Genomic DNA, 24,276 nt, shown 5'->3' with positions numbered 1-24,276 from the left:
GGGCGGAAGGAACGAGAGCTCGACCCAAGTTTGATCGTCGTGCGTCTCACGATGACCGATGAGTCGTCGTCGATACGCTCGACGTTCGCGCGCTCTTGCGTTAAAATTTCTCCGCAAATTCTCGTTCTCTCGGCGCGATGGGAAAAAGCGAGCGAAAAAGAGAAGCAAAGCGAAACGAGAGAAGCTGAGAAATACGAAGATAATGACAAAAAGCAAGCAAAGTCGGCAAACGAAGTTCGTCCAATTCCATCGTCGGTGAACGATAGCGCAACGCTCTTTTATCGTCGTAGAAGACGCGAAATGCGACGTACGGTTTCGCTTCCTGCGGCTCGTTGTCCGTCGTCGAATTAACGTCGAAATGTTAAACCAATTAAGCGGAAGCTCGATTACTCTCGACCAGATAGCGGAACGGTTCGACGAAGCTCGTCCGAGCTCCGGAGATCGAGCTCGTCTTTTCCAACGCTGTTTAAAATTTTGTCGGCGAACGTCGCACGTGATGTCCGTTGCGAGGCGGAGCTCGAGCCTCGCTACCTTCCGCTTAATTGCTTTATCGAACGTCAAACTATCCGCGAGAGGGTAGCCGTAAATGTTTGCTCATATCCGAAGGATTCGCGTACACGAGGATGACGTGCTCGGTCGAGAGGCGAGCGTCGCACCGAGTTTTCCCAACGTGGGCGAAAACCTTTCGCTTCGATGAGAGAATTCGACGTTGAGAATTCGACGAACGCGGATGTGTACTTATGGCCGACGTCGTTAGCTTGGATACCCTGGCACGTGGACAAACACCGCGTGAACGTAGCTTCGGTTACTCGCTTACGCGCTGCGACGAAAGAGAAAAAGCTACGATCGCCGATGGAAAAGCGTATCGGGTCCTGTTCCGTTGCGGGAAAACGTCGACTCTGACGTTGACGGATGGACGAGGCTGGCCAGCGGAAATTATCATCGATGCTCGCTGATAGGATGCCGCGTTTTATCGCGCGCGCGTTAACACGACCAAGAATCGATCGCTGACCTTGACACGATGAAAAGCGACGAGCTGGATGGAAAGCGAGAAACAAAAGTCGATCTTCTTTTCGCAATGTGTCGGCATTTTTGCCATACTTGCACGACGAGGTAAAGCTACGCGACGCGATCCAAAGGATTCCTCGTAAAGAGAGAAAAAAGAAAAAATACCGTAAATCGATCATCCTCGTTCGTTGATCGCGAATTATGTTAGAAAGCGATTTATGCCCGACTGCCATAATCCAACCAAATGCCTCGAGGTCTAGTTACAAATGGCAACAATTTCTGCAACGAACTCCACTTTTTCCCTGACTCTGTAACTACCTTTCGCCACTCTGCTCGCGTGACCGTATGTAAATCCTGAAATCGCTTGCGTAATCTCGTACGAATCAATCTTTCCTCTTTTTTCGTTTGCTACGTGCACCTGTGTTTTGCGACACGCTTATATAATTGTACGTTTATTGTAACGAAGGATTTATCTCGCCGATGCCACCGAATAAATAACAATGATTACACAAAGGGGACCAAGTTCTCTTACGTTTCTTTTTGTCTGTAAAATAGATAAGAGAGAGAGAGAGGAGAGATTCGGTCGATCTGAACGACGTACAGCCGAGACAGAGGGGACGGTTTGGTTTCTCGTCGATCTCCGACCGACGTCCCTTCCGGCACGTGGCACGCTGGCGAATCTCAACGCTATTTTTCTTTCGCGTCGCTTCCGCCAACCGGAGCGATGTTATCAAAAATCGAAATGTGCAACTGCGAAACAGAGCCGATCGAGAGCCCAACGAAAACAACGGTGCGCTTTCTGGTCACGAAAAAATATCGTTATCCCTTCGGCATACACAGGCCGGTCGATGGTCAGCGAACGTTGGAACGATTTTTCACGCGTAATTCTGGCTATCGTTGATCTTCGTATCGAGGCCGTACGAAAGAGTCGGATCGTGCGGCCTTGGCAACGGTTCCAAGTTCGAACGTATTTAGCCAATCTCGACTTCTTTTATCGAAACCTGTTCGCGACCAGCAGGTAAACGCGGCTGTATGGTTTCGACGATTTCTCCGGGTCGGCGCCGTTTGCGTGGCCAATTTTTCTTTGGGAATGTGCCATATCCTGCCTTATCCTCGGGGAGTAATATTTCAGTAACGGGAAGCAACGTCGTTCTCTGCAGCGCAACCGAGATTACGGTAAACGAATCGATCGATGGAAAAAAAACGGCGCGTTCGTTCGAAGCGACGGTAAAAAACCAAAGCATTTTTCATCCCGGCCTCGCCGAACGATAGTCCTCCAACGCTGGTCCTCTTTCTTTCTTTCGTTTAATTTAATATTAAGTATTAAACGGCTTGAATACTCTTTTTCGTGCGAACGTAATCGCGTACAAAGTCGCATATAGAAGAGAGATAAAAAGAGAAAAAGAAAGAAAAAAAGGAGACGAGCAGGTAACGATACGAGCAGAAAAAAAGGAACGCGATGGAAGAACGATCGAGCGAACGAAGACAACAAGACAAAGCCCGGTTTAGGCTCTGGTTTTTTAAACCCAATTTAAGAGGTTTTTAAAACCCATTTGCATTTTCCGAAAGAAAGGTCAATTTTGTCGCTGTAGGAATTACCAAGGGAACACGTTCGAGCAAGCAGTATCGACCACATCGAAGCGAGACGAATGAGGTTGATGCGTTAAAATTGACAAGCGATAAGACAGCAAGTTGGTTGTTGGTTCGTCCGCGAGTAATTTTATAAAGAACGCAGAGGTCCTTGATAATTCTTCGAACTTCGAACGAGGTGATATTCGACGTTCGCTTCAGGGTTTTACAAGCGTGATCAAGGATAAGCTATAGGACGAAGCAACCTGTGCTGGATCCTCTCTTATCGTAGTTTATGTCTGACGTATGTGCGAAGAGTTTAAACGACAGACGCGTATTCGAGTATAAGTCTGACGAGGAAGAGAGAGAGTGACGTCGATAAAGAAAAGCGTTGAGATTTCTGAAGTCGGTGCGCTACGGCGTTCGAGTAAGAAAGCGACCGATTCGGATGCTGTCGAGACGATATCGCGTAAACGAATATCGAGAGACGACGTGCACGTTATATTATAGTAACTGCAAGGTCACGAGTGCTTCGTACGATCATAAATCGCCGGCCGGTCGAGCGATATAACGCGTTTCCTCGTTCGTTTCTGACGTTCGAATCGAGACGAAGCCGATGTTCGGTAACGAAAATCAGCGCGAACTTAGCGTTGTTAAAAATTTAACTTTTTCGATGGTTCTGTTCGAAGGAGGCACGCGTGGCGTCGACTGCCCGGAGGATAGCGTCCGAGGAGAGAACGGCGAGTGCAAATGCGCAGCCATCGACTGTCCATCGGTCGAATGCCAAGCGGGTCAACGTCCGATGCAAGTGAAGCCAGCGGACCCTGAAACGCCAGGTAGCTGTTGCGCTCGTTACGATTGCGTGCCCACAGGTAAGAGATCGAATTGGACGCGATACGACGCAGTGAACCGTTCGCGTGGACAAACTCCGCTCAAAGCGTTGTTCCGTTTTGTACGAAAGACCCTCGAGGATCCGAACCGTGTCCGGAGAACAGCGTGCTCACCGAGGATGGAAAATGCGAGTGCGCGCCCTGCCCACCGGCTAGATGTCAATCCGGACATCGGCCCGTTCAAGTCAGGCCTGCCCTCGATCGCGAGACGCCCGGAAGCTGTTGCCCGCTCTACGAGTGTAGACCCGCAGGTAATTTTTTCCTCTTAATCGTGCTCTTTTTGAAAAGAAGCTCCGACCGCTGATTCGAGAAACGCGACCGAGTTTACACCGGCATCCATCGATACCTGTTGAACTTTTACGAATTTGTCGTTACTCCGGTGAACGCGTTGTCGAGGACCGCGTTCGGATGCGGCGACCACGTTCGAAGCTCGATGGCGTTCGTTTCGGTATCCGATTACGATTCACGCGGGACCTTAGCTCCGACACGATTCGCCGCTGGCAACGTAAAGCACGTTCGTTTTCCTGCTCCCCAAACGCGATTACTCGTCGATACGTCGAATCTATCGACCACCGGTTTCTCCCTCGAGTCGGCCTATCGACCGCGACCGGGCATTCTCCTTCGTCTGGATGACGAAGAACGAGTTATCGCGTACGCGGATACGTGTAACGTGAATCGACGTTTTCGTCTGCCTCGCAGAGTCCGTCTACCGGATAGAAGTGGCGACCGAGACGACAAAGAAGGCAGAATATTGTATCTACGAGGGCAAGGCGAGAAAGTTGGGCGAACGATGGCAACAGTCGGACTGTGTGAACTGCGTTTGTCAAGAGGACGGGGTATCCTGTCAAGAACCGATGTGCAAGTCCTGCGAAAACGCGATTCCTCCCGATCCTGGCGAGTGTTGCCCTCACTGTCCGCCGCTTACGAACGCGACGTTTCACGAACCCCAACTGCCCTGTCGAACATCGTTGGAAGGATGCGAGTTAACGTGCCAGCGTGGTTACGCCACGGACGAAAATAATTGCCCGGTGTGCAGTTGCGACGAATCCAAGGTACGTATCGAACGACGAAACGCTATCCGACGCCCACGTCCGATCGAATTCCATTTGCAGGACGACGACGCGACGATGACGCAACGTCCGGCTACCAACGACGACAAGATTTGCCCGAAACCGCCGCGTTGCGAGGTCAACTGCGAGATCGCGAAGGACGAAGACGGGTGCCCGATGTGCACTTGCCAGAGTATGGAAACCTTCGAGCAGCCTGTCACCGACGTCACCGTGTCCACGGACGACGAGGGGAAGAAGATTTGTCCCGAGGTAAAGTGCGACTTGCACTGCGAACGGGGATTGGTGATGGACGAGAACGACTGCACGTTCTGCAAGTGCCGGGAACCGGACTCGCCGGGCTGCCCGCCTCTGCTCGGATGCAGGAAACGATGCGCCTTTGGTTACAAGACGAACAAACGCGGCTGTCCGGTAAGTAAACGTCCCTTCCGTTTGTTCTTTGGCCCGAGTGGAATTCTCGATACGATCGATCCGTAGATGTGTCGCTGTCGTGCTTCCTGCATGGACCATCTTAACGGAACGCATCCGGAAGGATCGACCTGGCATCAAAACTCGTGTACCTCGTGCACCTGCGAAGCCGGAGGGAAGCTCAGCTGCAAAGAGACTGTTTGCTCGGTAACTTGCAACGATCCGTTGCCCCCGCAACCGGGAACTTGTTGTCCAGTCTGTCCAATTACGGTAAGCTCGCGGACTTCGTCCAATTCGCCAACTTGCCGGGCAACTTCTCCAGGAGTTCTCAGGATGGACGATCGATCGCTATTTGTCGTTTGTTTTCAGCCGTCGAAAGGAAACGGAGCGATCAACGGACATCATCCGGCGGGCAAAGGCTGGGGCACGGTACCGATCACTTTGATCGCGATATTGACGTTGCTCTGCGTGCTGTTGATCGTTCACATCGTTCGCGGCCGATTCCGAGCTCGTCTCTCGCCATCCGACGCCTCTTACTCCAGCTATCCTCCGCAGTACTACAAATGCGTGCCAGCGTACGACACGCCGGTGCATCGAAACGAGAAAATCGTACCTTTGTAAAAGACTGTCTGACGAACCGGGCAAAACACGAGACACGGTTGGACAGGCGGTGTTTAAGCGCCGGCTACGTCTTCGCACAGCGTCGAACGAGAGAACGAGAGAACGAGAGACCGAACGAGAGAATATTTGCGAAGAAACCGCGGCCGCCGCCAGCGAGTCCGAACCTGCTGTTCGACCGGTTAAAAATACCATATTGTAGATTCAGTATTATTTGTAAGTAGCGGACGGTTTTTCGATCGTAAGGGAAGACAATTGGAACATTGTTACCGAAGTTGAAAGCCGTGATCCACGGCTATCGGTACCTTCTCGGACGCCCCCCTTACCAACCCCATCCCGAATTCGATGCGATGTCGTGTTGCGATGTGTAAATTATAATATAAAAGCTAGCGTGATTATCACGAAGAGGTAAACAGAAGTAAATACGCTAACGATAAACTTAGTAGAGATCATCCTAACTTAGTCGTAGTATTAGTTTCCTCGATCTCTGGACCATCGTTGTGTTTCGCGTTGCCGATACTTGCATCATATTTTCGACACTTTCCACGCCATTCCCACGCGCTGTGCCCCTATTTTCCTTTGGTATAACGCCTTCTCTTTTCCACCGACTCTCCTGCCTTTTCCTCTTCCCTCTTATCGTTCTCGTGTTCGTACGTGGAACGCGTTTTGTTCTATCGAGAATCCAAGGGACAAAGACGAACGTCGTCGATCCACGATTCTAAACGACGTCCCTTGTTCTCGGAGCTGCGTTCGTCTCTAACGATGCATCCTGTCGACGCGGAAGATCTTCGACTACGGAATAGCACGCCATCTTCTTGCACCATTCCCGATGAAATCGTCGTAATCTGGTAATTTGTCATCGACTAGCGACCGCGCGAGACGAGGGAATAATAATCCTTTTCCCATTCGTACGAACAGTCAGGAAGCTGGCAGGCTTAATCCTGCCGCTTAAACAGAGACTGTTCCTACACGAAGACGTCGTCTATGCTTCGTTCTGTGAAACGTAACGCTGTGAAACGTTCGAGCGAGGATCGAGCGTATTTTATCTTCGATTAAACGCGACGTTCTTATTTCAAAAGCAACCGCGCGACCAAATTCCCCGCGTACCAGCCGTTTTATTTTATTCTCTTTTTTCTTTTATCTTTTTCTAACGAAAGATAAAAGAAGCGTCGAGCGTCTTCCGCCACCTCCCCCTTCCCACCCTTTTCGATTTTGATCCAGAGCAATTTCGTATATGCACCGCTCCGTTTTCACTCGGCACACACCTGTACATATCTATCCGAAAATCTACTCGCCCTGTACAATCTTGCCATCCCGGCGGCGTTACTTGCTAAATATTAACAAGCGATGCGCGCGTTCTACGAGATCGTTCGGGTGTATCGTGCTCGTTTCCAGACTCGATATCACGCGGCAAGTGTATCTCGCGCAGCAGCGATAACGACGCAGCTATGACATAGCCTGTAATGTACTTAGTTACTGCGAAAGAAGGAAACTGCGGAAAGGAACGGGAGAGAAAAAGCGAGCGAGAGGGGAAGCGAGAGGGGAAGCGAGAGGGGAAGCGAGATGGAAGATTGCGAGCGCCTACTCGTGGATGCATGTATAGCTGTAGTATAAGTAAGCGAGAGAGAAACAGAGAAAAAGAGGATAAAAGTGGCGATCGAAGGGAATTGCCTTCGAACAGCGTAGCCTAATGGAAATACGAAAGAATTTCCTTTGCGTCTCGTTTGTGGCGCTCCGACGCCGATCGTTGTTGTAACGCGCGAAATAACCGATTTGTCGTGCAAAACGTATATTAAACATATCTCTCTGTGCTTGGACGCAAACGCGCGTGCCCGCACCTAGAACCTCGTCTTATCATTCCTTCTCTCCTAAACTTAACGCGTACATATATTTTTCCAATGCGACACTCGCGTCTTATTGTACATCGTCTCTGACCGTTTACCGTCTAGTAACGCTAAAATTGTCCGCGTGTACGCGTATTGGCGCGCGCGTCGTGTCTACCGTATGTAGAACGATCGTCGATTAATCGCAGACTGTATTTCGTACGTGTAAATGTACGTTGGAGACAATATGTATCGACGACAGGTTCGTACGATGTTCCCGTGACGCGCGACAGCGATGCTCGAGCCTCTGTCGTTTCTCCCTCTTCACCGCGTTCTTACCGCGCGTTCCGCTGCCAAAACGTGTAAACGAGAATAGAGTATCTCATCTAGTCCCGTCTTGGAAATCTCTGGCTGAACTCGCTGTTCGCTGTTCGCTGCTCGCCGTTCCCCAACTGTTGGCCCGAACATTTTCTATGGAGGACGAAACGCCTCCGCCTAACGCGGAGAAGCGCGAGACCAGTACTACGATCGTCGGAGTTGTGGCGAAACGTTCGCGAAAGTAGTAAAATTCAGCACGGAGCGGTGGAGACGCGGTGAAAAGCAGCCAACCGAGGAGGACACCGAGAAACGAATAGTCTCGTGCTTGCGCGCCCTTTTTGTGTACAGTTTCACCGTAACGAAATGTCATATCAATGTAACCTAGACTTTATTTAATATATGCAAACTCGTATGCATATTGAAATCGTGCGTCATGTTTAAAAGATAGCTCTTGTATGTTAAATAAAACGAGACTAAATAAAATTGTTGATATGTGATATATTGTATATGAGAGGTACGTGAGCTGATAGGTAATTTATTTCTTCACCACCGAGTTCCACGTACCTTCGACGTAACGCATGCAGGGTTGCTACTTTACGTTCGTCGAATAATTAGAAAGCGATCGGTATAATTCGTTTCACGTACATTACCTGTTCACTCGGGATAAACTCATCGATACGATGCGATACACAAGATCCTTTTACGTCCTTTTTACGTCGAAAGCTCAGCTCTTCGTCTTCCGTGAATACGATTCTTCCAAGGTGGTCCATCGTTGTCCATCGTTGTCCATCGTTAACGAGAGACAGGCACCGTTATAATATCGAATATAAAGTCGAATCCAAAAAGAAAAAAGCTCGTACTTGAATCACAGAGACGAGGAACGTTTAAACGCGTCGATTATTTCCGAAGTACTCGAAATTTTCTGTAGATGGCGTTGATGGTAGACCGCGATGCCACGGGTAAGAAAGCGTACGTCATTATCGGGCCAGTTCGTAAATGGCGCGCAACCGTTAACCAAACGAAGCAACTAGCAAGCGTAACACGCGTCTCGTTCGTTTCTGTCGCTTCTCTTCTATCATCGATGAGATCGAGCAGATTGTAAGTTGTTGAACGATTCGTTATATCGTACAAGTTAAAATTACCTTGGTTATCTCAAGATGCACTCGATCGTTGTTTCGTTGATTTCGAAATCGATCGATGGCGTCTCCTATTGCATTCGTGTTTTCGCGTTATTCGATATTAACCGACGATTTATTCCGCTTTACCGTTCGTTCGATCGCCTTACGACTACAAAGCGATAGAGTTTCGAGTCGCGTGCATCTTTCTTGTTTTGATACGTCTTTCATACCGATCAAAGCATAAATCGAATAACACGTTTCATATGTTGTACCGTGTATATTGTAATCGATACGTTATCTAAACATATATATATATATATTTGACATCGTTTTCACGTCGAAAGGCGACGAAACGTAAACAAGATCTTTTGCCTAATTTATGTTTCCGCCTTTCTTTTCAATCAACCGTTCGACTAGTTTCCAGACTCGTAAATATAAATAAGCTATGTACATGCGCGTCACTGAAAACAATTTCATCGCTGGATCGAATGCATCTTCGTGTACGTTCGTTGCCAGTCTCGAAAGGTATTGAAACTCGTAGGTAACGAGGAAAAAGCACACCGTACGAATCTAGTTCCATTGCGTTTTAAAAGAGGACGCTAACGGCACGTTGCCCACGGTCGATAATCTAGTTTCCCGACGATAATGTCGCCGAAAATATCTATTTCGCAATACGCGTTTTAAAATTTCAACGACTAATCTCGTACGTGATTCGAATCGGGAATGGGATCGATCGGAGAACGATCGATTATATATCTTCTCGTTTATACGTTAGTAACGCGCCCGCGTGCCATTAAAGTGTAGAAACGCGAACGTTACAAGGCAAGGATCATGAAAATTTGGTGTAACAAAAATCGAAACGTGATTCACAGATTTATGATTTACTTAACTATACATCTAACGCGTCTCACGCTCTCGCGCTCGTAGTTGTACAATAAATTTTCGTCAAAGCGATACATCGTTTGCCGAGAGATCGTTTCTTTTCTTTCGGGACACGAGAGTCGAGTTATCGAAGGGCAAATTGCCCGTTCGTACGCTCGATTCTACGGTCAAAAATATATTTCGCACCAGAGATTGAACACTGTGATCGATCTATATATATACATACATGCGTACACACGTACTTACACACATGCATACGTACTACACATACGTATGTACATCGGCGAACTTTCACACGCGCACACGCACGTACCCTAAACGAGTACCCTAGCAGAAGTCGCTTCTTCGTATCGAAAGAATCGAAATTTCGGAGCGGAGTAACAGCACAAATCGATCGTGCTCGAATCGAAATTGAGAAACGAAAGGATCGTAGCTGCGAGAACGGCGCAGGTTTCGTCGGAAGCGGCTCGTTTTCGTTGAAGAGCCACGCAGCCACGTTTCACTCTAGCAAACCTGTTACGCGTTCGGATAAGAATTTACGAGGAGACTGTGCGAAAGGAAGAGACGTACGCTCGAGGAAGCGATTGGCGCAGCGACGCGTTATCGATTTGCATTCGTGAAATGCGCTCGTTGCGCGGTCGTTTTACTCGTACGTAGCAAGAGGAGGGAGGAGCAGCTGACGAGACTCCATCGCGAACACCTTTGAGAAGGGTGCGCCTGTTAAACCAGTTCTCGTCCGAGGGAGGCTCCTCCCAGAACTTTTACGCAAGAGGTTGCGCCTCGATTGGCTGAAAAACACGCGCACGATCGATGTTTGTGATCGCGCGAGCGTCGAATCGTTTCTACGCTTTTCGAAAAAGTAACGTCCGCGAATGGGAAAAATGTACAATGAACGTTACCGCGCGTTAGGAACGAAGCGGTTGGATCGCGCATCGACAGGATTAGTCGCGCGGTTCCCTTCAAACGTTGCTCGGGCATAGAGGCGCGACCACACCGAGTCAGGCAAACGCGTGGACACGAGCAAACAAATCGTCGGCTTGGCCTGGATGAACCGCGTCGTTTCGATCGGTCTCGTAGTCGGTTGGTCACGTCGAGTGCTGAGGGGGCGGAAGCGTAATTTCGTATCCGGTCGGCATGCCCTGTTGATGATGCTGGTAGTGATGAGCGCTGGACATCATCTGATGATGCGTTTGCTGGTAATACTGATGATGCATGCTCGAGTGACTCGAGTAATAGACCGAGCTCTGTTCCGCGTCCTTACCTGAAACCAGAGTATTTCGATCGCGTACGAGTAACGATCGACGATCGACGATAGAATCGATGGAAGAAGAGAGCTTACCGGTTTCGCAGATTCCACGTCCGTAGCACAGCGCTTTCACGTCGTTCATGGGACTGAGGCCGCCGCTGTGAGGGTGCGTTGTGTGCACGGACGACGAGACCATCGGTGTCGCGTATCTGGGATGACGGGGAGCCATGGGACTCATACCCATCGGGCTGCACGGGTTCACGGCGACCGGCGACATGCTCATCGTCGAGAGCGGCGACATCGCTAGATTCGTGCCGTTCGAATCGATGCTCTGCAACGATTGAATGCTTTCTCCGTTGCTCACCGAACTGCCGATCACGTTGCCGGCGTTATTCTGGCAATTTAACGGCAGCATATCCCTGAAACGAGGAAAACGGTGTAGAGGCGAATTCAGCACGCGACGCGATACTCGAACGAAAGTCGATCGTTCGACTTGGAATACGCGAAAGACACGCGCGGCACTGGCTGCGCTCGGCCTAGACGAAGAAACAGAACGCCGTTAAGAGAAATTGCTCTTGACCCGTCATAAATCTCCGCGTCCGTCGTCCCATGAACGAGTCCCGACGAGGATGAAAATTCGAGGGAAAGGCTCGAACCGAGAAGCATATGCGAGGTTCCTCATTGTCTTACGGGTCGGAAAAAACCTATGACCCTTGGCCTAGGAGGGACCTGACGATTAGGGACTCGCACGCACACACGCGAGTGCACACGCGTTCCTTCGTTCCGAGAATTTTCTCGGCACACCGTCGGAGAAGGTCGGAAGGAGAAAAGAAGAAAAGGAGAGCAAAGGCAGGCTGCTCGCGACGCATTGTTCCGCGGTCGATGGTAAGAAACTCTCCCCGGCCATTTGCACGCGCGTACGTTTCTCCCCGTCACCCGGCCGCCGCACTGCCGTCGTCCATCTCCGCACGGCTAATCGCGCTAGAAACCGCGTATACGTGTTGTACGTTGGCGTTGGTATTAACGTTGTTAATGTCGACGACACGCACGTGCACGCACGGTGGTCCATGTGCAACCAGCTCCGCCCCTGACCACTGGTTTCTGCCGTTTCGTCTCTATACCGCTCCGCCGTCGTCGACCTTCCCTCGTCGCCCTGCCACGAACTGCGCGCATTTTTATGGTCGTGTTCCAAGGTCTGAACTTCGAAACGCGTCTCTCCTTTTTCTCCGTTGCTCCTCGAGCAGCCTGCAGACTGCAGCCGATTTCCTTCGAGCATCAACGGCGAGCGACCGCGGCGCGCCCTACGCGGAGGCGATTAATCGCGTGCTAACCGGCCGCGAATCGAAACGAGGAAGCGCCGCGAGACGGTCGAAGAACGATACGAAAACGAGGAAACGGAAAAACAAGGTTGTCGGAAGGGAACGGCGGCCGAGATAGATGGAAATAGCGTCGGAGAGGGCCGGTCGTGGCCTTTATGTAGTAAACTATTGGTAGTGCGAACAGCTCAATGGTGAAACGAGAGACGTAACCGAAGCTGCGTCATAAAACGGTAATAGGGCGTCGCGTTTCCTTTTCGTAGAGGTTTTGACGAGGGAGTGGGACGTTACGAGGGGCGGAACGAGAAGGAAGGCTCGGACCGAAGCGTTGTCGCGACCGAAAACGACCACGTTTTCGGCGAACCTCTGCGCGAGTTTCGCGAAGAAAACTCTCGCGAGCGAAGGCAGAAGATGAAACACTCGGTGGCAAAACGAGCGTAACAGCGATCGCGGACTTGCGAGCGAGCGAGCGAGCGAGCGAGCGACGTCGCGTCAGCGTACGGTCCAAAGCGGACCGTGACCGAGCCACGTCGTCGTAGCCATAACAACGTTCCTCTCTTTCTCTCTCTCTCTCTCTCTCTCTCTCTCTCTCTCTCTATTACCTTTATCCATTTTGCACGCGCGCGATCTACGTAGCGGCAAAATTCGAGCGATCGCGGCCGATCGTTGCCGCAAACCTTCTGAGAAAAAGGTTACGTCGAGAGGAGAAACGAGCGGAAAGTCGAAACGAAGCGTAAAGGAACGGGTTCGACGTGGTCCGTACGTGGATGATTCGCAGCGTTCTACCAAACGACAAGAAACGAGGAAAGGAGGCTTTTGTTCGACCGATGGGGAACGAATCGTGGATCGGGACGTTTCCCGTTGCAAGACGACGAACCGTCGATATCGCGCGCATACCCCGATGATTTCCTTAGACGCAGTTCGTTCGGGGCAATGATTTACCGTCTTGAAAACGGTCAGACCCTCGAGGAAAAACGCACGTCCCTATACACATGTCGAAACACTTGTTGCTCGGTGGAAAAGTCGAGGACCCCCCGTTGACACACGTGCCCTCCATGCAGGACAGTTTCGCTCACGGGACGCTTTCGCATCTCTGTCGGGAGTCGTCGTCGTCGTCGTCGTCGTCGTCGAGGAATTTTCAAGACGAGAAAAGAACGCGCTATGAAGGACTTACGTTCTCGTTTGCGGCGTGCGATCCCTCTGCCGTCGATTCTTGAACCAGTTGGCCACCTGAGTCAAGGTCAAGCCGGTCTCCTTCGCCAGATTCTTCTTCTCCTCGGAAAGCGGGTACTTGGTTCTCATGTAGCACTGTTTCAACGCGTTTCTCGATCGCTCCTTGAAGCAGTACACCACCTCCTCGCCGTCCCAGATCGTCTTCGGCAACGGATACTTTTTGCGCAGCCGATACTTGTCGACCGCGCCGAGCGGTCTGCCGCGGATCTTCTCCGCCTCGCTGTAATGCGACTTGAACCACATCTGCTGTAGCTCCGGGTGTCGATCGGGTGAAAACGGATGGCTCTCCAGAATCGAGTAGAGCTCGTGGTAAGCGCCTCGATGAAAGGCCACCGTAGCTCTCGCTATCAACACGTTCTCGTCGCGACGAAGCAACTCGCCGGGCGGCAAAGACCATAGGAGCCTGTCATCCAAACACATCGTGTCTTCCTTTTAGATACGATCCGCTTGGACCGACGGGTCGCGTCGCGTCGAATCGACCGCGAGTCCGCGAACAACGTCGATGAAAAATCATGAAATGGCCGCGGCTGAAACGCGAATTTCTCGACGATAAAGAGATCGCGATCGTTCGAGAACCAGTCGAATCGGTAAAACGGAAGACAAAGGCAAAGAAAATAAACGAGAAGAGAAGAGGAAGAGAAGAGAAGAGAGGAAGAGAGAAGAAGGTAAAAGATACGAAACAAGGAACGATGGTTACCTCGTGAGCTTCTCGATATCCTGTCTCTGCGATAACGCCTTGCACATACAAGATATCTGATCCGGCGTATAGTTACTGGCCGTAATTCCCAGAGAAAGTCCGCCGATGTTTCCGATATTGGTAGACGTATTCGCGGAACTGCAAGTGGTCAACTCTTGAGGATATTGCAGGCTACCGTTCGATGCCGTCGTCAGGTTTTGCGAATGCGAATGATGCGTTAACGCGAGCCCGGGCATCGACGAGTCGTCAAACTGTCCGGTGGACGCGTTTCGGTGCATGCCACCGATCTGGCTGTTACACTCGCTGTTCGGCGACGACAGTTGGTCCGAGCTATCGGGCATTCTCGATGTCGATTCTCCGTTTCTCGCCGATCATTCGATGCTCGTTTCACCGTCGCGTCGCGTCGCGTCTTCGCAAGAAAATTCTCTTCGGCCGCCACCGCCGCCGCCGCCGCCGCCGCCGCCGCCGTCGCCGCGTTCGTCGGACGTTCGAGCGTTCCAGCTGCGACGACCACGATCGTCGACTCGCGTTATCGATCGGAGAATAAACGCGATTGCAACTCGTGCCGTGCGTACCTACGATCCGACGTAGCTTATCGCGAAAATAAGCATTCGCTGCTCGAACGGTCGACGTTTATTCGATAAACCACGCTTCATTCACGTCCCCGCCATTCGTGTCTTCATTCATAAATCCTCGTTGCCGGTGCGCGTCACTCGTATCTCCGGTGCGACGTAGTTCCATCGAATCCAGAAACGATGCTCCTCAATCGTCGCGTGTCCCGTACATCCTGGCCGTGGACGATTCTCAAACAGCTCACACCGCACCGATATCCGCCGATTATCACCGCTCGAAACACACTTGCTTCACAGATTCGACGTCGATGGAGGACGACCGGATCGCGATATCGATGGAAATCGTACGAGGAAGAGTAAAAAAAACTGTCGGCTAAAGTTCCGCGTGGAAGCGCGTTAACGCGGTTCTGCTGCTACTGACAACTCGTACGATTATCGTAGCGGTGCCAATGGCACTGCCGATCGCTCCGCACCGATGCCAATGCCGATGCAGTTGGCGGTGGAGGTTGTCGGCGACTGCTGTCTCTCTCTCTCTCTCTCTCTCTCTCTCTCTCTCTTCGTCTTCCAGTCGGCCTCCTTTTTCATTTTTTTGTGGCGCGCTCGTACGACGAGGAGTGGAGCGCAGCACGGCACGGAGCGAAGCGGTTGGTCCTCGCCATTGGTCGCCGGGGAGCGCGCGAGCTCGTCCCATTGGAGGAGCACGGGGGCGGCGCATACTTCTACCCCCGACCGAAAGCCACCCCATTCGGTGTCCACGGAGACCGGCTTCTTCTCGCCGGTGTTTCCTCACCTGTGAACGTCTTCGACCAACTCGAGGAACGATCGTGCGGATCGTTGCCGCGTCCCCAGTCAGATTCTGACTTGCCAGAAAAATTCCCAGCGACTTCGCTTCCGTCTCGGCAAGTCGAACCGCTCGAAAGTCGAGAGCGAGCGAGCGAGCAGGCTGCGACGAAGCGGGGACTCGAGCGAGTGCGAGCGTCGCCCGAGACCGCGCAAGGCCAGCGACAAACACCGGAAACGGAACGCGACAACGTTACCGTACACCGTGTTGTGATTCTACGTGGTGCTATCGCGTCTCGCGTTCGATTAATTTCACAACACCGGCAACCATTCTCCCGTCTCGCTCGTCCTCCTCTTTCCGCCTCGCTTCTATTCCCGATCTTTCTTCCTCTGTCCCTCGGCTGAGAACGCGCGTGATTTTACGCGCGGAAAACTTGTTATCGGCCAACGCGATGTTCGCTACCGGCGTGCTTCGCCGGTTTCTCTCCACCCCGCGGCCCGTGTATTTACAGGATGGAAAAATCGTCGTTCGAGTCGCCGTTTTCGCGCCACTCGGGTTGCTTCGTAAACGGCGTAACGCGTTTTCCATCGAGAAAGCGATTTGCGACTGGCGACGCGGTCAACGCGTCGTACGGACGCGTATACGTATATTTATCCGTACACACGTATATACGCATACGTAACAGAATCGCGCGATCTGCCAGGACCTTGTCTCGTCCGTCGGCAGGAAGCGGATGAAAATAGCATCGAGCTTGACGGACCACCGTCGGCGTTACGTAGATCAATGAAAGCCGATGTTCTGGCAGAGACAAACGAACGCGTGTCTTTTAACGGGCCACGAAAATCTCGATCCTGTCCGCCACGCCTTGCCAATCCTTTGAATCCGCTCCGCCTTTTCCGACTAATTGCCCACCGCGTCACTCCCCGAAGCTGTGACTTCACCGCCGAGAAACGGATCGCCTCGCGAGACTCCGACGATTTTCCCTGGCCTTTTGCTGCTTCTTGGCGCGTAGCTTGCCGGCGTCTCATCGCGGTTCCTCTCGGACCCGGTTATCGGACAGGAGAGACCGATCGTTCGGATCGACGACGGATCGGAACTTGAGTCGCGGTTATGAGAGAATTTCGAAACTCGACTCGAGACATCTCGGCGTGTCCAGCGAGTTGCGCCGTCCATAGGAAAAGTCGGTGGAATTTGGAAAGCGCGCGTCGGACGGAACGATAACACTCGCAGAGGCAAGAACCGATGATAGAGGGGCGGTGCCGCGCTTTGCGATGGCGTCTCCTTCGATTTGGTGTCGGATGACCTCCGAGCCGCCATTTTCCCGCCCCCTCTCTCTCTCTCTCGCTCGCTCTCTCCCCCCTCTTCCGCTTCCTCTTCCTCTTCCTCGTCTTCCTATTCCCTCCCTCGCCTTCATCCCCCGAGTACCCTCTTTGTATGCCGTGGCGCAGTTCCCGTAGGACAGGGGTGCGCTTTCTTATCAAAACGATTCCCGGCGCTTCCCCTTCCTCGTGCTTTTCGTTTTCTTCCTCTTGTCGGTCGCTTTTCGTGCGTTCGCGTCTTCTTTTCGCGGAGTGCCGGAAAATTCGCCGGGCGCGAAATTCCTGCCGTTTCGAAGGCGAGTCGCGGGAAACACGGTTTCCGGTTAATTAAGACGATGGTCGTGAGACGATTGGATTTTGCGAGGGGCCGCGACAGAGAAAGCTCGCGCTCGGTTGGAGAGCGAGCAGCGAGCTCGTACCTGGATAAACGGAGGTATTCCTAGCTCGACGAGTAGGAGGCAGCGGGGACGGGGCGAAGGCTCGCCACGATGGGATCATGGGAGGATGACAGGAGGAGGGAGGAAACGAAGGGAGCGAAGCAAAGCGGAACGCAGCGGAACGGAGCGGAGCACCGTCACTGGTAGCACAGCACCAGCGTCGTATTTCGTTGTACCGCGTTTAATTGCATTCCAAAATGGCTCTGTGCAAAATCGACTCGACGATCCTCCGTTTGTCCTCTCGTTCAGCCCCTCGAAACTCGTCGGCAAGCGGCCTGTTGGCATCTTCACCGGTGTAAATCCGGATAAATTAAACCGGACTGCCTTTCGTAGATTCGAAAGCGCGACGTTTCGCAACGACGCTCGTTCCACCGCTCTGTCCGCCACGATGTCAAGTATCTACGGTTTCACCTGAACCCGTCGAACAAAGCGCACACAGAGGGCTTTGCGACGATGCGTTTGTAAGTGGCACGCGAGCAACGCTCCGATGCAAGTAGAGACCTTTCCTGACGGACCTTGTCGAAACGCGTATACCTGTACCTATATATATCTCGCGTAAAGTTCGTTAAACGAAACGTCAATCTTTTTCCCCGAGCTTCTGCGCGTTTAAGCTCGGCCAGCTGCCCGGAACCGTCGTTCCAACAACGCATACAGTAGCGGTACGACGATACGTACTTGGGTTAAATTTCGCGAGAAAACGGACGAATCTCTGTATGGCCCGCGTTCCGGTCGTATCGGGTATCTCGTATTTCCGTACAAACGCGTACTTACGCGGTGGAGTACGACGCGATCACGCGGTTACCGTATCTCTGAAAGGAATATTGGCGAACAATAAGCGACGCGTACGGCACGCGGGGATCGAAAGTACGGACACGATGCGACGCAACGCGGTGGTCGCGTTGGTGGCCGACATCGGACACCGGCTCGTCGAGATAGCGGCTATCTTCGCGCGGTCGTGTACATATCGCGTATAAGCGAGACGACTAGAATCGTCGACGATTATTTTTAGAAAGCTATTCCGTACGTACGTGCTCGTTGCATACGCAGGTGACAGGCAGCGTCTAATACGTCCACGCTGTCCCTCTTCTCCTTTTTTTTTTTTCCTTTTTCCCTTTCGATTCGCTTTCTCGAGAAAATACACGTTCCCGAGAAAACACGCGATCGTTGGTCGAAATCGCGGAGATCCTTGGCGATGAGAAGAAACGAGGCGCGATCGAGAATCTCGCAAGATTCCTCTTGTCTCGCGGAACAATGCGATATCTCGTTGACGAGTGGATTAGGCGACGTAATCCGTCGGTTATTTTCCCATTAACGCGGTTGGTGGAAAAAGATCGGTGCGGGAGATTCTTCGGCTGGAAAGCGCGAACAAGCGTGAACACAGGTAGCTACTCAGGACCTTCCTAATGCCAGAAAATATGCCCTTTATGTGTCACTGCCCACTTTATGTCACGGTTCCGTGTCAGTGGGTTCGCGTTCCAGATTCGAAAAACCGATTTGTCCTACCGAACCATCGTTCTTCCCTGTGCTATTTTTCCGCCTTTTTTTTCTCCATTCTGGCCCGCTTATCACTTTCGCGAGTAAATTCTCGAAAGATCGGTCGTAAACGAATTCTTCTACCGACTTCGGGAAGAAAGCCACGTCGATTCGACGCGTGTACTTCTCTTTTCTTTTTTTTTTTTTTTCTCGACGCTGCAAATTCGGCATAACGTAGAACCAAAGTCGCGTCGTTTATCCGACGCGAGCTTCGATTTTAATAGGAACGCGCACGAAGATTCGTTGATCGCTGTTTGCCGTAGTTTGTCGCGCGTATCCACGGAATCGTGTTCTAGGTAGTTTGCGAAGGGAACGCGTAGAACCTCCTAATAGGCTGAAATTGTCGATTACACGGTTAGTTAGGCGCGCGCTCGGTGATTTGAGGGTAGTCGAAACGGTGGACTGTCATCGTCCCTGTTGTAACGCGCATCGGCTGGACGCGCGTCGCGCGGGAAACGAGCCCGATGGTAAGCAGTCGCTGGATTAAAAGGGGTTTGCTACGTCCTCGAAACATCGAAAGGAACGCGCCACCTCCTCTTTAACGTTTCACAGCCTTTGTTCCGGCGTTCTGGCTCTCGGTCGCACCGTGCCAACTATACGGGCCGTCGATCAAATGGAAACGGCAGGAACGTGGTATCCTCGTTTCTCTTACATCGGACACCTATGCTATATTATTCGCACGATAGGAAACGCGGAATGCATTTGCAAGACGCGCGCACGTTAAAACGAAACTCCTACGTATTGCGCGTTGGCACGCGTTTGGTATTTTGATTTGGCGTTGGCACGTGTCACTCGCTCGCGAAGAAACCGTTCCTAATATATGCTACCTGGCACATTCGGCCTTCTCTTATCTGCGAGGCCTGTGTCAGGTGAGTTTTGTGGGAAAAAAAGGTGGACGCAGGTCTCTAACTAGCGTCGTCTTACGCTGACTCGCACGATTTATCTGCAGGTAAAGTACGACTGTTGCATAGTGGCATCGTGGCATAAATCTGCCAAGCCCTAGAAACTCGTTCTCACACTCGGTTTATTGCGTTTCAAAATTTCGTAGCTCGGACTTTCAGCAAACTCGCGATCCGTTCGAACAACGCGAACGCGTTCTACGATCTTTTTTGGCGAAATCCTGGACGCGGCGACGACGACGACGACGACGACACGTTCGACGGAATCGAGAATCGATTCGAACGATCGTACAAAATTTTTCGGAAAAAAATTCTCCTCCGCATCCGCCGCTTCCTGTCGCGGACAGCGTGGCCGTGGCCGCGCCCGCGCTGACACCAACAATAAAGGCTTGACGCCATAGAGGTATTTGCCACTGTTATGTCGACAATATGTTCCGGATCCTTAATAACGTCGACAGCGAGCGGTATTAAGAGGTATTACAAAGCGACAACACTTGAATACGCGTCGAGGAGGGTTCTCACTCTTGAAAAGAGCATCTGAACACAGAGAACCCTGTTGCCCCCTCGATGTTATTATGAACTCCCTCCATTCACGCCACGTTCCTGTCTTTCCCTGTAACCTTTCCCCTCTCTCGTTCTCCTTCTCTCTCTCTCTCTCTCTCTCTCTTTTTTCCCATCTCCTGCACCTCTACTTTCATCCTCCTTCCAATCCGATAAACTTTCTCCGGTCCTCTTTTTCCGACGAACCCTCGTGAACGATGCAACCAGTAGGTAGGTACCCACGTACGCTTACACGACATCCTGCGCATTCACGAGTCGATCGACGGCGAATCGAAAATTCAGCGAATCGTCGAACGTCCACTTTTTCGATCCTCTGTCGTAAATTTGTTCGCCTCGTGGGTAATACGGAAGGTTCTAGCCCGATAAAACGAACGGCACGCGATAAAACAAGGTAGAACGACGGGGTAAAAAATGCGAAACAAACGAAGAGAAAGTTTGGCGGGCGTCGCGTTACATCGTTGAATCTGTCGGTTCGAAGCACCCCAAAGGGGGGTAGATAGGCGCGTACATAGGCGACCAGCGTCAGCCCTCCAACGTCTCTGATTCCCGTGTTCCGCGTATCATTGTCCCCCTTTTCCACCCGGGAACTGGCTTTCGAGCGATGAAATTGTCCGTACCGCAACCAAGATTTATTTAATTAGACGTTACACCCTCGTTTCGCGTTCGTGGTTCATCCTCGGGAAAGCAAGCGGAATTTTTGTCGGTGACAAATCAATTTCCGTTGGTTTGGTCGAGGCTGAAGATCGAAGCGCGTTTGTAGAAAACACCGTAGGCGACGAGCAACAAATTTTTCAACGGCAAGAGAAAACTCGTACGTTGTAACGTGGTCGAGGTTCGCGAAAAAGAAAACCGTCTCTGTAGAAAAAAACTTTGATGCGCCATCTTTTATTCGTTTAGAGAGACGACGTAGACAAAAGCGAAGATACGATCGACTCGAAACGTTTGTACTATGCCAGTGGTACCGTGCTCTAGCGTTATTTATAGCTACTTGGAATAGAAAATTGCGCTTAAATTCTGTGCCGCGGTATTCTCATTGGCGAGTAGAACATTTTCCGATAGAGAAACGACGTTTTTCAATTCTGGCGCTTACAGTGTGCTCTACGAGCACACCCTTCGATCGTCGGATAGTCGCGAAACGCGATGGAAGCTCGCACGACTTTTCGACCGACGATACCCGACACGTCTATACGAGTTCGTAGGGACGAAATCGAAACGCGCGATGTTACGACGATTCTTTGCGCTGACCGTGCAAACATTTCAAGGCCATGCCATTCTTCTATCGGCTTATCACCGCCAAGTCGTCCAGGCTATTCGCTGCGTTATGAGAATCGAGTAATTATCGCGTCATACCTCCGAGAGTCGTATTTATAGCGCCTCCAGGAAGCGTCTCTTCGGTCCATCCACGTGTACGGCCGATTAAAACGCAACAACCAGCCACGGACGAGTTGGCGTTCGTGCTCCGAGACCGATGCTTCGATAATATCGCGCGTCACCGTATTTCTTTTTACGTTGATGTAATAAGAAAACGGATGGGATTTGGGACAACGCGCGACGACTGATCGAAGAACGGCCGTCGTTTAACCGGCTGTCGACATCCGATCCGATAGTAGGCGTTTCTCCTTTGCGGTTTACGCAAACTCCATCGTGTAACCGTTCGAAAGCAAACACTCGAGGCTCGCTAGCTTGTCACAATATGGTCGCAATTTGTTTTCGAGACCGGGGGGACAGGTAGCTCGAGCGGCTTTTGTTGCGAACTAAACGGATTCCCGGCGAGCTAACCGTTGTACGCATTTCGCTCAACAAGGTGTGAAGTACGTTTTAAAGAGAAAACGAAAAACCTATTCGACCGTTAAAGTCGAATCGCGTGCTACGAAATGTCGGCTAAAACGCCCGCTATCGTCTTCTCGGAGATGATTTTCGCATCTTTTCGTTTTTTCCAGCTATCCTTCGTCAGACGTTTCTTCCCATCGCTGGTCGTTCCTTTAATCGCGTACGCGGCGGAAATTAAAGCAACGCCATCAAACGGGAGTGCAAAAGCCGCGATTTATTAAGGGATCCCTCGCGCGGCGGTGTCACGCGTGACGTAACTTATGGTTGGACAGCGATGCGAACGATACAGAGCACGAGAGAATAGCCGTATATAACGAAGGTTATGGTGTTACCGGTGGATGCTGGAGTGGCAGGGTGTCCAGTGACTCCCATGTCGGCTTGTTATCCGGACCGCCTCATCGTTATCTGCAATTACCCCAAAACAGCCCCTAGTTTATAAATTATAGGCCATCCCCGTTCCCGTCCGCATCCCCCTGCCTATCCCTATCCCTCCTTCGTTCGTCCGTCCGTGCTTTGTGCCTGGAACCCCCGCCAGGATCGCATCTGTCATCAAACCTGACCAATTACGCTCAATTATTTTGCCAACCCCTTTTACATCCTGATCGTTGTTATGTCGCGATGCCGTTGTTACGCGTTGTCGCGTCATCCTCCGCAAACGATTTTCATCGTTCGAGAAAATACTTTTTACGACCGACGAACGAGCAAAACTGGAAGGCCGCGTAAGATCCGAGAGATTAAGGGACGTAACCTTTCCTTACCGACCCGATCTTTCCGAAAGATCGGCCCTGGCTTCAACCAGCCAGCCAGCCCAGCCAGCCAACCAGCCAACCAACCAGCCAGCCAGCCAGAGGGATTCGAGATGTACGCGGACGACAATGCGATCAGCCTGCTCCACCTATTGTCGCGGAGATTTCAATGGACATTGCGACAATGAACTGTATCGACAACTGTGCCCCGCGTTGCGCAAACCCCGGGGGACTCCCCGCACGACGACGAGACCGACGTAAGCCTGCTCGACTGCGCTTTTCACGCCCTCCTCCACGGACTACCAGCCGAAATTATTACGTCGCTCGATCCCCTTCTCTCTCTTCCTTTCTCTTCCCATCCACACCTACGTACTTACCTACGGTCCACGTGCAAATTCTGCCCTCCGTCTAATCGTCTCTGGCTGTTCGTCGACACCTTGCCGACAAATTTCCGGTTAATCGAACACGCAACAAACAAACTTGTATAACAGCCTTTATTTTTTGATCGACATGATACAATTCTGTTTGACGCGCGCTAACCACGTAACTCGTCGTTTCGCATTGTTTCTCGTGTACCGCTCGTTACATCGATTCTTACGAGGCTCGAAGCTCGCCGCGTACGCATAGTATGTCAAGCAATACGAGATTCGTTGGTTCCATCTCGTTCCATCGAAGTTTTCCGCGGCCTCGCGCCTTCGTTTCACCTTTGTATCCTGCTCTGTAATCTCATTTCCATAAACGTAAGTACTTTACAACCCCTGCTATGTGTGTGTTTTATTGCTGGCCGATGCGACGCTACGCCGCGCCGGGCCGCGTCGCGTCGCGTCGCGTCGCGTCGCGTCGTTGCTAACGCCTCGTAACGGGAAACTGTGAAAGTCACAGGCATCGAGCTACCGCTTCAATCGACCGCTATCTATCGATAATGTTTATAATAAGATTGACTTTAGCACAAAAATACATTTTTATAATTACATCTAGACCATATTTTTGCGTATCAACAATGCCGGCGTATTCTAACTAATCGTATTGTATCGAAAAATTCAAACGGACATCACACGCCACCCTATACAGAATATCCTCGATTCGAGACGCACGTCCTTCGAATTTCTCCAGTTACGTGAAAAAGAAGACACGTTTCTCCGTTCTATAGACGAAACATCGCGAATCGATCGTTACCACGTTAATTTTCACCTTCAATTTTATTAGATATGTATGCCGATAAGTGAGATACGCGATAACCATAATATCTCTCCTTCGTTCTTCAAATACATTTTTTCTCTGTGTACGCGTGTGTCTGTCTGTGTATGTATGGTAGTGTATATAACATACGTGTGTGTAAATGTTCATAAATATATGCATATACATGTGCAATACGTGTGTATATATAAATGTACACGTATTCTAT

General features: G+C 51.2%; 3 protein-coding genes across 3 annotated transcripts in view; 2 read left to right on the top strand and 1 right to left on the bottom strand.

The window, feature by feature from the left end:
• The window catches only part of LOC117236020 (cysteine-rich motor neuron 1 protein-like), a 156,151-nt gene extending 147,944 nt beyond the window's left edge, over positions 1 to 8,207 (top strand). The window contains exons 6-11 of the mRNA XM_033498596.1: positions 3,267 to 3,449; positions 3,539 to 3,718; positions 4,167 to 4,519; positions 4,580 to 4,945; positions 5,012 to 5,212; positions 5,312 to 8,207. Coding sequence (XP_033354487.1) covers positions 3,267 to 3,449; positions 3,539 to 3,718; positions 4,167 to 4,519; positions 4,580 to 4,945; positions 5,012 to 5,212; positions 5,312 to 5,563 — 1,535 coding nt within the window. The 3' untranslated portion in view covers positions 5,564 to 8,207. The remainder of the gene's footprint in view (positions 1 to 3,266; positions 3,450 to 3,538; positions 3,719 to 4,166; positions 4,520 to 4,579; positions 4,946 to 5,011; positions 5,213 to 5,311) is intronic.
• LOC117236147 (ADP-ribose glycohydrolase MACROD2-like) overlaps positions 1 to 24,276 on the top strand; it is a 56,119-nt gene that overhangs the window by 23,230 nt on the left and 8,613 nt on the right. The window lies entirely within an intron of this gene.
• On the bottom strand, positions 9,674 to 17,839 carry LOC117236109 (homeobox protein six1-like). The gene is made up of 4 exons (XM_033498790.1): positions 14,194 to 17,839; positions 13,438 to 13,899; positions 11,041 to 11,366; positions 9,674 to 10,962 (listed from the first exon to the last, which is right to left on the bottom strand). The coding sequence occupies exons 1-4, from the start codon at positions 14,532 to 14,534 to the stop codon at positions 10,787 to 10,789; spliced, it is 1,305 nt and encodes a 434-aa protein (XP_033354681.1). The 5' UTR covers positions 14,535 to 17,839; the 3' UTR covers positions 9,674 to 10,786.

This window comes from Bombus vosnesenskii, unplaced genomic scaffold (genome assembly GCF_011952255.1).
Source record: "Bombus vosnesenskii isolate JDL3184/JDL3185 unplaced genomic scaffold, Bvos_JDL3184-5_v1.1 scf7180000013264, whole genome shotgun sequence".
Classification (NCBI taxonomy): Eukaryota; Metazoa; Arthropoda; class Insecta; order Hymenoptera; family Apidae; genus Bombus; species Bombus vosnesenskii.
Note: the sequence above shows the minus strand (reverse complement) of the source record. Positions and strands in the feature narration are given on the sequence as shown.

What these genes read in the sequence shown, in the direction of transcription:
- LOC117236109 (XM_033498790.1), bottom strand. Translation starts at nt 14,534, where the DNA reads ATGCCCGATAGCTCGGACCAACTGTCGTCGCCGAACAGCGAGTGTAAC. An exon ending in GATATCGAGAAGCTCACGAG is followed by an intron (nt 13,900 to 14,193) that starts GTAACCATCGTT and finishes TTTGGATGACAG; the next exon opens with GCTCCTATGGTCTTTGCCGC. An exon ending in CGCACGCCGCAAACGAGAAC is followed by an intron (nt 11,367 to 13,437) that starts GTAAGTCCTTCA and finishes TCCTCGTTTCAG; the next exon opens with GGATATGCTGCCGTTAAATT.